Source organism: Equus quagga, chromosome 6 (genome assembly GCF_021613505.1).
Source record: "Equus quagga isolate Etosha38 chromosome 6, UCLA_HA_Equagga_1.0, whole genome shotgun sequence".
Taxonomy (NCBI): domain Eukaryota; kingdom Metazoa; phylum Chordata; class Mammalia; order Perissodactyla; family Equidae; genus Equus; species Equus quagga.
The window spans coordinates 55,337,091-55,353,753 of NC_060272.1; the positions used below are offsets into that span (position 1 = coordinate 55,337,091).

At 41.9% G+C, this 16,663-nt stretch overlaps 1 protein-coding gene across 10 annotated transcripts in view; it reads right to left on the bottom strand.

The window, feature by feature from the left end:
* The window catches only part of ENOX1 (ecto-NOX disulfide-thiol exchanger 1), a 535,380-nt gene that overhangs the window by 46,103 nt on the left and 472,614 nt on the right, over window positions 1-16,663 (bottom strand). For all 10 annotated transcript variants that reach the window (XM_046663943.1, XM_046663938.1, XM_046663939.1 and 7 more), the window contains 2 exons: window positions 11,013-11,120; window positions 6,568-6,624 (listed from right to left, as the gene is read on the bottom strand). In XM_046663943.1, the coding sequence (XP_046519899.1) occupies window positions 6,568-6,624; window positions 11,013-11,120 (165 nt within the window). The remainder of the gene's footprint in view (window positions 1-6,567; window positions 6,625-11,012; window positions 11,121-16,663) is intronic.

The following is a 16,663-nucleotide window of genomic DNA, read 5'->3' on the forward strand; positions in this document are numbered from 1 at the left end:
AAACTGTTGTCCCACGCTCCAGCTGTGGAAACACACATCGTCGGTTGATAGTGAGGCACCTGGTAAGGAAACTTCTCTTGAGTATTTACTGGAAACTAAAGAACTAACCATGAAGCCAGCTCCTGCCTATTTCTGACAGCAGTTCCTGCTCTAATCCTTCCTCGGAGCTCTGCATGTGCTGGAAAGCAGGTGTATTAACAGGGTCTCTTCCCGTCATCAATCCTTTTCAAGGGTGCTGGGTTGGGATGTGAGTGGACTTTTTCAGATGGAATTATGGACTTCACAGCAGAAAACGTGGTAAAGTAGCTGGAAGAAGGCACCTGTCTGGGGGAGGAGGATGTGGAGGATGGAGTCGGGGTAGAGGTGGGGAAGGAAGCATCAGTAGGAGAAAGGCAATGATGTTACAGGAGCTGCAACATAAGGAAAAAGCCAAATTCCAGGTGTGAGCATTTAATATGTGAGCAGAGTCATATATTACAGGGTGAAGGAAATATTAGTCCATGAAAAGTCCACTTTCTTGATTTCAGACATCTATAGAGCAAGGGTGACCTCAAGCATCTACAGATGTGGGTCCATCTCTCCCTGAAGGAAGACAAAGTGGCGAGATTTCCAGGGGTCTTAAAGCTCCCTATATACCCATGCATCATGCTGCACTCCCACCAGGCTCCTCTGCATAGAGCCAATCCTTCTAAGTAAAGGTCTTATCTCCAGAGAGTTGCTGGAAACACACAAATAAGTTACCTCAAGCCCATTATTCCACTGTGATATTGACCTGAAGGCAGAGAGTGAGTCCTGATGGAATGAAACAGAAGACAAGCTTTGCTAAGGGCAGGGCATGATGAAGGGAGTCAGTTCCAGGTGGGGCAGGAACCACGTCTGCATTACTCACCAACGGATCTCCAGAACCTAGCACAGCACCGGGCATGTGGAAGGCTGGAGTAATAACACCAGCTAACACGCACCAATCACATCAACGCTGCTAAGCAATGCTCACAATAACCCTGTGAGGTAGGTGCAATTATTACCTTCATTTTAGAAGTGAAAAAAATGGTGGTTCAGGGGTTCAGTGCATCGCTCAGGGTCACCCAGACAGAAAGTGGTGGAGCCAAGTTGAAACCAGTCTGCTTGGCGCCCAGATCTGTTCTGAACCCCTACACTCTGCTGTCTCCCTCAATGAATACTGTTGACTTACTGAGTAAAAAAGGGATGGCAGGCTGTGTTGGAACACAAACTGAGGGACTCTGCACAGGCCAAGGGCAGCGGGAGATTGTGAGAAGAAAGACACGCAGGGGCTGGAAGGCCTCTGACATCTACAGTCTCTCACCCCAGTTTCTGCTAGGCTCATGCCTGTTGGGTTGGGTGCTCATGTTCCCTCTGATAGAGTCCGTGGGGTGGGGTGCAGGAGGTGCGAATCCTCATGTTGAGGTGTTACTGTCTTGTGTACTCCTCTTCCAGTTCAAGATCAGGGCCCCCAAGAGCAGGCAGCAAGTTGTCATGGGAGGAAAGGATAGAACCTGAGTTGTCTGTGCCTTTGGGAATATGGTCCCACCTTCCTGTGGGGTTTGTCTTTTTCCTCCTTGCCTTGTTTAATACATCAGCATGCATTCTTATCTCTCACGCTCACCTGCCTAAAGGATGAAAGCCACATTCTGAAACTAGCCAAAGGACTTGGCACCTACAGAGGTTCCGCCATATACCTCATTAAAATACATGGTTAACAACAGCTTCGGCAGCAGTGGACTAAACTTGGAGAATGTTCTTCACACCGTATCTCTTCCATACTCTCCTAACGTCTTTACTCTGACAGATTTAAAGACAACTCTGAGGATTTATTTTCTTACAGAGGCGATGTGCAAAGCTGAAAAGTCTTTCCTCTTTTGTGTTTTTGTTTTATTGTTGAGTGGGGAAGGTGTTCTACCTGACAGTGATAATCTTCAGTATCACAAATTAAACCTCTTTACAGATTGCAAATGATTTCTCTAACTCCAGTGTGTGAGTGTGAATTGTGCAAATGAGGGTGTGCGGTAGCAGTATCCTACAGCAGAAACAGGAAGGGGAGGAGAGAAAATGCATGGAAAACTTTTAGACCAAATTGTTCCATACATTACAGGCTTTAGCTGCCACTTCATTTGACTCCTCCGACTTCTTCCTACATTTCTCTCATTCTCTCCTTTCCGTCCACTTTCTCACCAAACATACGCGTGTAAGGATCAGAGGTGGTGATACCTCTGGGAGGGAGGAAGGTCATCAAAAAGATGCTAGATGAGGACAGATTATCTTTTTTTAATTTAAGATTTCGATATCTGTAATGCATAATTACCAGAGATCAGGCTAGTTATTCAGCAGTCCTAGGGAGTAGGAGACAGCTCAGAGATGGAGATCAAAGGAAAAATCATAGCCTTGCTTTTTAGGAAAGAAAATTGCATCTGGAATAACTGAAATCTCTAAAGGAACTGGGATAAAGGCTAATTTTAAACTTGGGTACACTTAAAAGGTTGGACTGCCCTGCTGTCATTAATATACCCAGTTTCAAATACAAAGAAAAACCTATTGAAAATTAGTAAGTGCAATCCTCTTGGAGAACAAGGCCTTTGCAGGTGATCTCAGTTTCTGGTTCTAATGGTTTTAGGTTGGCCTTCAAAAACTTTTCTCAAGGTCATGTGCTCGCAGATTTTGTGATATGGGGACAAAGGTGGGCTTTGTAAGGGTGCCTTTGTTTGGGGCCTCAAGAATACAAGACAAGGTGTTGGTCAGATACTACTGCTATTTAATAAAAGGTAAAAACAATAGAAAAGTAATAGTAACAGACCAAATCTAGGTGTGGCTAGCATCCTATAAGCTAGACAACTCTTGAGACTAAGGCAAAAGAGTTAGGAAGTTGCAAGACAAGACATAGCTTTTCGTGGGTTCCCTCAGGACGACTAACGGATACCATAAGCATGCATTTGCCACACTAACATGCTGAATGCCAAACAATTCTGCAAGTCTGAAGCTCCCTGCCAGACTGTGTGACACAGCTATTAATACAGAGAATCCACCAGATATAAATATGAGAGACGCAGAACAAGATTTATGAGCATGTTAATTGCAGCATTATTTATAATAGTTAAAAAATGGGAAGTTAAATGCCTAACACATAGGCGTGTGGTTAAATTATTTCATATCTACATTATACAGCCATTAAGAATCATGTTTTTGAGGAACATGTGGTGACAAGAAAAATACTTATGATATAATGAGAAATCAAAAACATACAAAACTGAAGACAATATGATAAGATTTATATATTCATTTATTTATGGATTTTTCCCCCTGGTCATAGACATCCACACGACTGGAAAGAACTAAAATAAAATATGAATAGTGGTAATGACATACTAAGTTATTTTTCTTTACCTCTATATTCTTTTCTGTAATTTTCCAGTTTCACACAATCTTATTCTTTTTACTTTTATAGTAATATATTTGTTTTTAAAAAGTAATTGTCAACTCTCATATCCAGCTAAGCCACCAGTCCACTGTATAATTATTATTAATAAATGATAATAATATTAAATTCCAGCCTCCACATGTGAATAATTACACACACACAAAATCTATAGGTCTCAGTCAGTAACTTCTGGGCCAGAGGCTTTAAACCTCTGATCTGCATTAAAATTCATCCTGTTAAACTACTGCCTAGCATATTAAATACTATTGATACTGCTGCATGGAGAAGGAACGGATACTTGTTGGGTACATACTCTGGGCCAGGTGTTTATGTACGTGGTTTCATTTAGCACATTCAAGGATGAGGAAGGTGAAGGTCAAAAAGGTCAAATAAGTGGGGTCGGCCCCGTGGCCGAGTGGTTAAGTTCGCACACTCCGCTGCAGGCGGCCCAGTGTTTCGTTGGTTCGAATCCTGGGCACGGACATGGCACTGCTCATCAGACCACGCTGAGGCGGCGTCCCACATGCCACAACTAGAAGGACCCACAACGAAGAATACACAACTATGTACCGGGGGGCTTTGGGGAGAAAAAGGAAAAAATAAAATCTTTAAAAAAAAAAAAAAAAAAGGTCAAATAAGTGGCTCCGCTCAGATGGCTATTCAGTTATCAGAAGGGATTCAAACCCCCTCAATCTGCTTTGAAAGCCTCATCTCCTTTGACCACTGCAGGGCTGGTGGACACTTGAGATGACACGTAGACTTCATTTCAGACGTTTAAAAATAACTCCACAAGATGTTTTGCTAGCGCTCCAAATGTGTGGCCAAAATAACTGATTTTTGTTTCTTTTCTTTCACATAACCCTAGTGGAGGTGCTCGGGAAACTGCCCAAAGGAGGCAACACTACAGACAGGAAAGAGAAGGAGACTTGAATGATCCACCTACTGGGAAACCCCTGAAAAAACAGGCAGTGATGGTAAAATCTAGCCTGGCCCTCTGCTCAGCGAGAGAGGAGGCCACCAGCTGTGACAGGAATGTTCTACTGGGCTCTCTCGTTCCTTAAGTCTCTCACCCACCAAGTCATCGTGCTGCCCCTCCTCCTATTTGCCTTGAACCCATCTCTCCACTGTCATTTCTTTGGGTTGACTACAAAGTCCACATGGTGGATTCTAGAGAGGTATTTTTAAAATCTAGAAACTTTCCTCTAGAAAGGACAAAAGACCTCAAAGATGATCTCCTTTCACTTTTCCCATTTAATATTAAATGCTGTTGACATTCCTCAAAAAAAGGAGCCTGCAGGATAGATATTGTGTTAGGCCGACCTTTACACGTATCATCTAACTTAATTCAATCACAACAACATCTTACTCAGATAGAACCTCGCAATTACAAAGCGCTTCCACATCCGTTATCTCATTTGCTTCTCACAATAAGCCTTAAGGAAGGAACGGTAGGTAATATCATCCTCATTTTACAGACCAGGAAATTGAGGCATACTGCCACTTTGGTTTATTGGATTAGATGCAGCTTCCTCGGAAGGCGCAGCGGGGACTCTGACTCTGAGGAGAGGGCATATGCAAGTTTTGGTTGAGAACGTGGCAGCAATGTGTCTCTAGAAGACAGGACCCTGGAAAGGGGCTTAGGGTAAGGATGGGGTAATGAAATATTGGAGTGGGAAGACAAACTCTACTTAGGTCACAATACTGTCTATGGAGAGTTCTGTATGAATGGTTTCCTCCTCTAGCTTCCTACTTTCTCAATCTCACTGTCTGTTCTTCAAAGCCAAACCCAAATCCCACAGGTCCAGGAGGCCAGTCTTGATTATCCAACACAAACAAACCAGAACGACAACACCTTAAGGTTTTCACGTGCCTTAGCTCATTACAACATCACAATAAGTTTTTTAGGTAGGTTTTGTCATCCATTTTACAAATGAGAAAAACAAAGCTTAGAGGGGTTAAGTGACTTGTCAAGTTGACACAATTAATAAGCAGCAAAGTCCAGATTTCAAATTACACCACATCACAGCAGCCTCGCCTTCCTGCACATTTACATCTTGTGTATCGCCCATGTGTTCCTTAATTTCTCAACTCGGTCATAAGGTCTTTGAGGACAGACAGCAAGCCTTATATTTCTTTGTAACCATCTCCTTCCCCAGCACTTAGCAGAACTCCATGTACACAGTAGGTTCTCAATAAGCATCCATATGTTAAATATCTGGTTTGGTAGGAACAGTAATTAATAAGAGGTATTTTTTGGCACTCTGAATGTCAGGCTCTCTGCTGCATATAATTAAAACAAGAGTGAACATGAAATGTATAATTTCTCCTAGCTTTAGCTTAATCAGGCATTCATTACCATGTCTGATTCTGTTATGTGAAAAGAACTGCTTAGTAAGCATTTTCTGTGATGAGGATAATCAAATGCATACAGATATCAGGGAGATTTAGAAAAAGACAAAAACAAAACCATTAAACATATGGAGAGACAATGATCTACATGGTATAATATTCCATCTGAGACTAAAGAACTTCCAAGGCAAAGCGAGTACTTCACTAATTTGGGGCAATTCGAGGAACAGTAAGAGATGAAGTCAGGGTGCTGTCTGGGATCTTGTACCATTATGTTCTATATCAAGAAGACAGATGCATCATGCTACTGTTCTGGGTCAGAAGCAGAAGAGAGGTACACTTTCAAGGGCTTTGCTGGGAGAAGGGATTTGCTCTGAAACCTCTTCAGCATATCGGTCATTTCATTATCGTTTTCACTGACAGGCAAACTTAATAAATTTAAATGTAATACACAACTTATTACCCTGTTGGGTCTCATTCCATTTGCCCTAACACATCATTAGTCTGTAATTTTGAAAATATAAACGGTTCAAACAAATTCGCTAAGATTAGAATTTTTGCAGTAGAGATTAGTTCAAGTACTTCTACACTGACATTTGGTAACCAAGCCAACAATAGCGGTGCCCGTCTACCATATTTTATTGCTAAACCATACACAGTAATCTTTATAAGCCACTGAGAGGCAGGGCTTCTGATTTCCTTTGTGTTATAAATAGAATGCCCACATTCCTGTGGGCATTCAACCAACATCAAGCAAGAAGAATAAATACCAGGTTAGTGGTACCTACATTTGTGTCCTCATGGCTGTGGCCATTGGTCTCGACCAATTCCTTGGTACCTTTTAACTGGAAATTTTAAGAAAAAAAACAAAAGAAATCCAAATGAATAAGTAAGCACATATGTTGTGTACATCATCCTGTTAACTTTGGTTTCTCTGAGGTTGCACTTTATAAAAATTCCAACGAGAAGAAATAGATGGAGCACATAATTCTAATGAGTCTTACTGAAACCAGTTTGAGACCAATATTTTATGAAACTTGATGGCTGGCAAAAATGGGTCTTGGTCATTATTTTCTAAATAATAAGATTAGAAAGCAGTTCCATAGGCATAAAAATGTATAAAATTGGCTCTTAAGAATAATAAATGATTTCATTTCCTCATTGCATTGCTATTAATTTAAACCCAGCAGTGTTTGCAAGTTGCCACCAGCTAAATGATGTTACACTAACGGTTATTCGTGAATGATGTATTTTTGGTTGTTTTAATATGCCGCAGTGCTACTGTGCATGTCCTCCTTGAGAACACATTTGAACGACTGACACTGTTTCTGCAGGCCTACAAAAAGATCATTTGCTTCTTTTCTCACAGGAAGAATTGGAAAGATCTCCTTGGTCACTGAGGCATTAGAAGAAAAGCTATTTCTCAAAGGAGATTTTTAGCAATGAACATTGAAAACACTACTCTCTCTACTCTCTCAGAAGGCTTAGGAGTAATCAGTAATCAGGAAATTTCTGGAAACTTTTAATTGGCATTTTATCCCAGCCTGGCTCAAAGCAAACATTTGGAGGCAGAGAGCAAGGGCACAGAGTGAGCAGGCCCGGCAGCTATCTGCTAGTATTTCTTCCTGGCTTATTACACTCAGGAAGCAGCATCTTCTGTATGCCTTTGTTTTACGCCTAAAATAAAGTATTCATGGTGGGAAATAAATGCTTAAAGTTTCAAAGAAAATAAATGTGCATATGCCACCAATGTGTTTGATTCAGAGCATTGGTTCTTTCTGGCTACTTGTATGTATTAAAACAAAAGCTTCTTTAGTCTTTTGAAGGCAGTATCAAACTCTCAGAAAGAAAGCCTTACACTCTTCATGCCAAGAGAGAGGCTTTGCCGAAAGAATGGTGGCATGAATAAGGTGAGCATGGGGCAGCCGATTATGGACCAAAGGCACTTTGCTCATTTCCACATCACTCCCACTTAAGAAAATGAACATTCTGCCCACTGTTCGTCAGGGCTACCTCAGTGATGTTTCTACACATAACAAATACAAGGGAGCATGGGCACTATGGGATATATATGAAAAGAAAAAGTGCACCTCAGAGAGAGGAATAATATCAGAGGGCACAAAAGGACTCAAAAAACCCTCTAGTGGGTCGGCCCCGTGGCCGAGTGGTTAAGTTCGTGTGCTCCGCTTCAGTGACCAGGGTTTCGCTGGTTTGGATCCTTGGTGCAGACATGGCACTGCTCATCAGGCCACAGTGAGGTGGTGTCCCACATCCCACAACTAGCAGGACCCACAACTAATATATACAACTACGTACTGGGGAGATTTGAGGAGAAAAAGCAGAAAAACAAAAAAAAAGATTGGCAACAGTTGTTAGCTCAGGTGCCAATCTTTAAAAAAAAAAAAACAAAAACCCTCTACGTTTTCCCATCTTAAGGTTTTCCTATGGTAAGTGCTCCTCATCGTCTTCCTCTCCATCAGCCCTCTCTGCTCATCCCAGTGTAGGTCCTGTGACTCGTGCTTCCGTGAGTTAGAGTGGGGTTAGCTGGGAATTTTATTTTTCAGCAGAAGTAAAGGACTATTTTGTTAAAGCCTGTTCCACCTTTACATATTTATTAGCAGGAACATGCCCGTTGCTCTGCTTCTCCCTTTTAAATAAATTCCATCTTTCGACGACTCCATGCTGTCCTTTTGCTCTGCCCTCTCTCTGTACGCTACTCACGTGCTCTCCTCTCACTCCCTGTCCACCGGTATCCTTACTCCCCCTGCCCTCTGCTGCCAGAACTACCCCAGGCCACTCCTCACAGCTGACGCTGCAGGCCAGCCTCCGCTTTTGCCCTCACTGGTCTGCTCCCTGTTCTCTCCTCGAGCTGCTCCTCACCTCCACAAGAAGGGGTTGAACATCTTGTCTGATGATACCTGGGCTTGTGAACAAGCTCCACATGTAGGAAGCTATCACCTTTGAAAAGGCGATGAAAGGCAGGAACCAGTGGGAACTGGAGGGACCTAGAGAAACTGAATCTGAGCAAGCAGGGAGGGCTGGGAACCTCTGGAGAGCTGAGGGAATGACCCTGCGTTCCTTGGAAGGGGTGGGGCCTAGTGATGGTAAGGGTCTGCCCTCAGGACCTGTTCTTTCTTTTCAGGATCCTCATCAAGTGGCAGTCACTTTGACATGCAAAATTCCAAGTCTTCAGAGAAGCATAGAGCTTTTCCTGTGTGTGTGTGTGTAATAGCAAGACTCTAGGCCCATACAGTCAGAATCTCCAGGAGTGAGGCCTTCTGTTTAGGCCCTATCTATGCAGGCACTGAAAAGCTGTTTATACATGTAGATTACTCTACACAATCCAAAGAAAGCTTCATAAGGCAATGCTCGTGGAGGTAGGGTGTGTTTTTAAGTGTGTATCTGTGTGTGGGTGGCTGCAGGGAGATGGAGGGAGCGTGTCCATCACATGCGCCCATCTGCAAGGATGACAGAGGCACCAGGTGAGGGGCTCTCAGGAAAACCACCTGGTGCTGGTGATAGCAACCAAATGCACTTGGCTGCTGTGGGCCCTCTTAGATTTGTGGAATCTCAGTGCCTTTGCTTGAAAGGAGCCATCCAGTTTAAATCAGTACAGCAGATTTAAAAATGCTTCCTCTTCAGTCATATTTCCTAGGTCTTTAATAATTTTAGTTGTTCTGAATCTTCTTTACATTCCCGATTTATTTATTTTTTATTGAATGGAGAGTGAAGTGTGATGCTTCACCATCGCCTGTGTGTGTGCTGTGCTCCTTAAAAACGCACGCCATAACAAGAATTTATCAATTCTTTCTGCAAAACTTAGAACCTGTTTTTATGACTGCAGTTTGGACTTCAAATCAAAATAAAGGATTTGAGTCATTTGGAGAAAAGAGAAATTCACCTTTCCCTGTCCCAGTAAATCAAGGAGACAGAGACAGAGCATAAAACAGCAAAGCTCAGAGCTGTGTCTACTTGATCAGGAGGAAAGCTGGACTGAATCAGTTTCACTTTGCTGGGAATCTTTTAATAATGTAAAGGAAGAAAAAACAGTGACTTTAGGTCTCTTGGACAGTAGGTCATGGTAAATTTAGTCAACAGTATTTTTCCGTTCAATCTAACTTATCCAAAATCACAGAGATTCAGCCTCAGTCTAAGTTACTGCATCTATATTAATCACATAAAGATAATGATTAATTTTATAAAGCATCTTCCTCCAAAGTTATAAAAATTTAGCAACTATCCAACATCTTCATTTTTCCCTCACAAATCACTTATACTTTTAGGGGAAAGTAACTAAAAATACAGTTTCTTGATGCCACACCATTAAAAAATGGAAATCACTTGTAAAGTGGCTGAGTCACAGCTGAGGTCATACTCTCTTAACTTCATGTTTTTAAAAAGATCACTTTCGAAGTTATTTATATTGTACAAATAATCTTCTCATAAACTGCTGTGAGTGAAAAATTTAAAACAACCTAAATTTGATTACCCACCAAGGGTTAGGGTTACTATGTGTGATTTTTTTCCTCCCAATTACCACTGATGACGTCATTGGCAGTGTGTGAAGGCCAGAAATAGGAAAGCATTTCAAGAGCCTTCCCTGTGGATACCAGGCTTAGATTTCACTCTGCTGCCAGCAATCTGTCTCACCCCACTGTAAGACAATACTTCCAAATCCACTTATCAGTGTCAAGCCGCATTTAAGTATCGAAGAAAGCCAGGATAAAACGATCAGATTTACAAACTTCATACACAAGGTTTGTTGCTCGCCGTGGTTAGATAAGTGGCCTGATGCAAGGCGAAGGTATTTGTTTAATGTTGCTATGAACCAGTCTTTCTATTCCTGTGTCTGCAGGAGTACCATGGGTTATGCTAAACCCATTTTCCTCACTATTAGACTTAAGAGGAAAGTAGCTGCTTGCTTCGAAATATATCTAATATATCTGCATTACCAATATTTTAGAACTGGGTATCAAAATTCATTTGTCTTCGGGAAGAAACTTTCACACATTCCTGGCGGGGCTTGGGGTCAGGTCTAAACAGGAACAAGAGTCAGAACAGAGGTGCTGGGAATGAGAGTGTAAATTCCACATAGCAAAGCTGCTAGGAGGTTGGGCAGGGCACAGGCTGATCGTGCTGCAGATGAACTTCAGCAACGTGTGCGCGCGCCAGGCACGAGAGAGGTGCGTCAGCGTCGGAACCGACTGGTGATCAGAGCTGCTGTGTCACTCACCTGTTCTTGGAGGACTTTAAGTAATGCCTGCGTGTGGGACTGCTCCTCCTTGGCTTGCTCCAGTTCTGACTTTTTGTTGTTTAACTCCTCCTGGATGCTCAGCAATTGCTGTGAAATTAAAGTTCATTTTGCATAAGTAGGACTGAAGGCCAGGTGATTGTCAGATATTCAAAATGCCCCATTCAAAAACACGCCGAGAGGATTTTTATGTCTTAAAGCATAATCCAGACTTCAGTTCACTTTTTTGTGTGTTATTTCCCCCCGCAGTGAGCGTAACAAGTATTGTTAATGCCACATTATTAGGCTGTTTGTGATAATGATGCCACAAAACTGTTTTAGTATTTGTGAAGGTACCATTATATTCCTTTGAAAAAACGCAGAGTTGTAAAAATATGTAGAACAGTGTTAATAAGCCAAAACATATTGATAAAGAAATTAAATGATAAAAAAAATATAAATAGTCCGCTTGTCCAAGGTTACTTCATTTTACATCTGACAGTAGAGCTAGCCTTCTGTAGCTCTGCCAAGCTACTTCACCAAGTGGCTGGGACCACAGAAGATCCTTTTACTTTCTCTGTTATGACGGTGATGTTTTATTAGATCAGCAGGACTGAGGGTCGAACTGCAATCAATATATCAGCCGAGAAAACTGCTGATATAAGCTGTCAAAACACTAAGCTATGGCCTACACACTGCTGTTTTGAAGCAGGGCCACTGAAGGGATTTCGGTAAGCCTTGAGCTTTCCTCGCCCTATCAACTGTAACTCAGGGAGGGGCTTACCTGGTCTGCCAAAAGCACTGTGCTGCCCAGCACTCATTATTTGGAACATGCTTATATGTTACTCTATACACAGGCTGGAGAACGCATTCAAAACTTCAGAAAAGGCCTGGAGACAGCTATGCGTCTTCAAAGCTTCTTGACCACAAAGGACTGGTTTGAAAACACAGAAGTGCATTTCCTCTGCCACCGTGCATAAGCAATACTGCTCTAGTGATATGAAAATGTCTGTGCACGCCTGCCACGAGGGTACTGTCTCCAGCATCGAGGCTGCTTCTCCAGGGCCTTGACAAGCTGGCTGCAGGGCTGCCTGGCCAGTTCTTAACTACCCAGGCCTAAAGAGACACTGGCACTAGATTTCTGATGCTTAAACCTACCAACTGGCAGGATTAAATTAAATCTTCAAAACCACGAGTTTTAGGGTATGTTGGAGGGTAGGAAGTACTCAGAAAAACACCCTGTGCTTCCCTTGGGCTTGCTTGTTCTGTTCCCTACTCTGGCCCTGGATATAAATTTAAGAACCTTCTCAATATACAGATGGCCAACAGGTATATGAAAAGATGCTCAACATCGTTAGCTATCAGGGAAATGCAAATCAAAATTACAATGAGGTATCACCTCACTCCAGTCAGAATGGCTATAATTAACAAGACAGGAAACAACAAATGTTGGAGTGGACATGGAGAGATGGGAAGCCTTGTACACTACTGGTGTGAGTGCAAACTGGTGCAGCCACTATGGAAAGCAGTATGGAGTGTCCTCAGAAAATTAAGAATAGATCTACCATATGATCCAGCTATCCCACTCCTGGGTATTTATCCAAAGAACTTGAAAACGCAAAGGCATAAAGATTCTTGCACCCCTATGTTCATTGCAGCATTATTCATAATAGCCAAGACTTGGAAGCAACCTAGGTGCCCATGAAGGGAAGAATGGATAAAGAAGATGTGGTATTTATACACAATGGAATACTACTCAGCCATAAGAAATGATGAAATCCAGCCATTTGTGACAACATGGATGGACCTTGAGGGTATTATGCTGAGTGAAATAAGTCGGAGGGAGAAAGTCAAATACCGTATGATCTCACTCACAAGTAGAAGATAAAAACAACGACAAACAAACACATAGCAACGGAGAATGGATCGTGGTTACCACGGGGGAAGAGGGGTAGGGTAAAAGGGGTGAATAGGCTCACATGTGAGGGGATGGACTATGATTAGTTTTTGAGTGGTGAACATGATGGAATCTACACAGAATTCGAATTACATTATGATGTGCATCCAAAAAAAAAAAAGAAACTTTTCTGGTTCCCTAGCATAAATGGTGACTTACGTGCAATTTTCTAAAACCTCAGTGCCTCCTGTTTCACCACCTGCCCAAGTCATACTCACATATGAGGTGATGCATTCCACCTTGGCTCCCTTAACCTTAGTGATTTCATTGTGCATCAACCGACTAAGGTACAGAAACCAGGGAGCCCATACTATACTTTGGAACAGTGACAAGCACCTAAAATGCTTCTTTCCAAACAGTGGGGAATGACCCTGTTGCTTCATTCTCATTCATGACTGGACCCGGAACAGTCCTGAGGGCACCTGGTGCTCTGAGTTCAATGACACTGAGTGAATTTTTTACCTCATTAGATAATTTCAAATCCAATCCTTAAACCTCCTTTAAAAATAAGCCAGATGAAGGACAGGAGTTTGTCTTCAAAGATAGGTAGCTTATGTGTGCTCACCACAGCACTTGAGGTAGCAAAATTTAGAGACAACTGATGTCCAGCAGGGGGGGTTGGCTACATTAATGATGGTGCATCTGTACAATGGAACACTATGCAGCCATTAAAAATGAAGTTGCACAAATGTCTCTGAACATAGAAGAAGCTCAGGATATACTGTTCCTTGCATAAGAAGTTCAGCTTATGAAAAACTTTCATTGAATTTTGCAACATATTCTTAGAAAAGGATCTGGATTTTGTCTGTGGGTAAGTGGGTTAATGGATCTTTCTTTTAGTTTTGCTTGTGATTTTTCTGGTTTGTCTGTAAGGCCTACACATTGCTTTAGAAATGAGAAAAAAAACAAATGAATTTTAGTAAGGTTAGGAAAAAGATAAAGACAGGAGTAGCACTTGGACACAACTCTCAGTTGCTATTATCGCCACTGAATAAATAAGAGGGAAAGTTAGAACTCCATGGGAGTCTGCCATTTCATCTACACATTTATAACACTTTTTCCTTCTCTTAACACACACACATATACCCTTCCCTTGACTTCACTTCTCATTTAAGCTTCCAGCCTAACCCATTTTTCCCTGGAATCATACTTTTAAAATAAAATGTCTTCTCTTTCATCCCCACTTCTTTCTTTTCTCATAAGTATGCAACCACTTTCAATGGTTTCTATCTTATTTGAATGTGTTTTTCCAAAATACATATTCTTGTTGTTTTGTAATATGCACTTTTATGTAAGTGATATTGTCATATTTCTTGTTTACTACGTTTTTACTGAGCATTATGTTTTTAAGATCCATCCATGTTAATATGTATACATCTAATCTATTGTTTCTGACGGCTGCATAATATTCTGTGGGGTGTATCCCCCCAATTATACCTAATCCACTCTCCCAGTGAAGGCTACTCAGATTATCTCCAATTCTCCTCACCTGATGCTGGGCTGCAATGGAACATGCTAGTGCATGTTCCCTAATGGACCTGTGGGAAAATTTCCCTGGCATGTGCATCTAGCAGTGGAACTGCTGGCTCACAGGGCATTGCCTTAGGAGTTAATTTGCTAAAGCTGCTCTACAGAATGGCTGTACCAGTTACGCATCCACACCTGGTATACAGGAGTTACTGTGCCCCACATCCACCCTAACACTTAGCATTTCCAGCTTTCTAGTATTTGTCAGTCTAATAATATAAAGATTCTTCATCCCATAAAAAATTTGTACTTCTCGACTCCCTACGACTTTAAGCATCTTATATGCTTGCTAGCTAAAGAATAGTCAAGGGTAGTGGTTCTTAAATCTGGGGAACTTTTAAAAAAAATACTGATTCCTGGGCCCCAAAGACCACCAATTAACTCAGAATATCTAGGCAACGATATCATTTTAAAAACCTTCACAGATAATTCCAATGTGCAACTTGGGATGAAAACCACTATCTCCGTTAATGCTTCTTTAACCCTCGTTCTCCCACAGCTTGACTTCCATCTACAGTCCCCCACTCACACTGTTCTCACTAAAGTCACCAGTGCTTTTCTAATTGCCAACCAATATGCCAGGTTCTTCTCCTACATGCTCTCTCCAGGTGATCCTATTCACACCCATGGTGTCAACCACACATCACATGTGCTTATGCTTTACAAAGCTGACTTTACAGCCTCTGCCTCATTCTTACTACCCACTAGATGCTTAACTTGCAGTGTTTCAAACTGTGCATGTTATCACCCCTCCCCCTCCATACACCTAAATCTATTTCCCTGGTTTCCAGAGTTAAAACCTTGAAGTTAACCCCTGTCCTTTCATCACCCTCACAACCTGTCTGCCTATTCTTCTGCCTTCTCTCCATGTATTCTTCACTGTCAGGGTTAAGGCAACCATTTCCTCTCTTCTGAATCTGCTTGTTCCCCCTGTCATTCACCCCACACTCCTGAGAGAACTGACCATCTAAGAATTAAAGTGCTGCCATGCTTAAAAAATACTGTTGGTTCCCCAACCTCTACTGGAGAAAATCCAAACCACTGACCTTCTTGCCCTTCCCCAGACATTCCAGGTTCTTTCATGACTATGACAAGTTCATTACCCAGAATTCTGCCTGGAAGATTCCTATTTATATATATATAGTGACTTTTTAGGAAGATAATTTTTTTTTTTTTTTTGTAGGGAAGGATTTGCTCTGAGCTAACATCTGCTGCCAATCTTCCTCTTTTTTTTCTCCCCAAAGCCCCAGTGTGTGGTTGTATATCCTAGCTGTAAGTCCTTCTAGTTCTTCTACGTGAGCCACCACCATAGCATGACAGCTGACAGACGGGCAGTGTGATTCCGAAAGTGGGAAACGAACGTGGGCTGCCAAAGCAGTGAGAGCGCCAAACTTCAACCACTAGACCATCAGGACTGGCCCTCCTACTCATTTTTTAAGCCAACTTAAAGAATGCTTTCAGGCCAACACCAACCCACATGATGACTTTATACACTAGCAAAAGGCCTGATCCTCCAGGGAGACACAACTTCTCACTAGGGACTAGGCAGTGGAGTCGGGGCTTGATTTCCTTCCCACTCACCCATGTGGCCTGGTTCACTTGTCTAGGGCAGAGTCTGCACAACGAGATGTAGCAGCCTTGGGGTGTTCCTCAGTAGAGACCTCCTCCAACAACTCAAGCAAAGGTAGTTGTTCTAATTTCTATGTTTCAAAGGACTTGATACGGTATAGTACACTTCACAGATATCTCCCCAAATAGACTACATCCACCAATAGTAGGGTCAATAATTAGGTTATCTCTAACACATAGTAGGTGCTGAATGAATGAATGAGTGAAGAGATGAATGAATGCTTGCTCTGGTTTCCCCGCCTCTATGGGATTAAACAACGATCTAGCAAAAAAACAAAAAGCCACACAAGCACAAACAAAGCCCAAAAACCCACAATAACAAAAACCACCTGAGGATCTATCACTACGTAATTTAATGTTCTAGACATGTGGATATATGAAGCTTTCACAGGAAAACAGCAGGCCCACTTAAGACATTTTGATTCATTACTCTGGCAGTTTCACACATCCTTTTTAATCTAAAGAGGAATATTTCTTAAAAGGCTAAGGAAATCCAATCAATGAATTTATAATTATGTAATTTCTTCCCCATATTCCATCA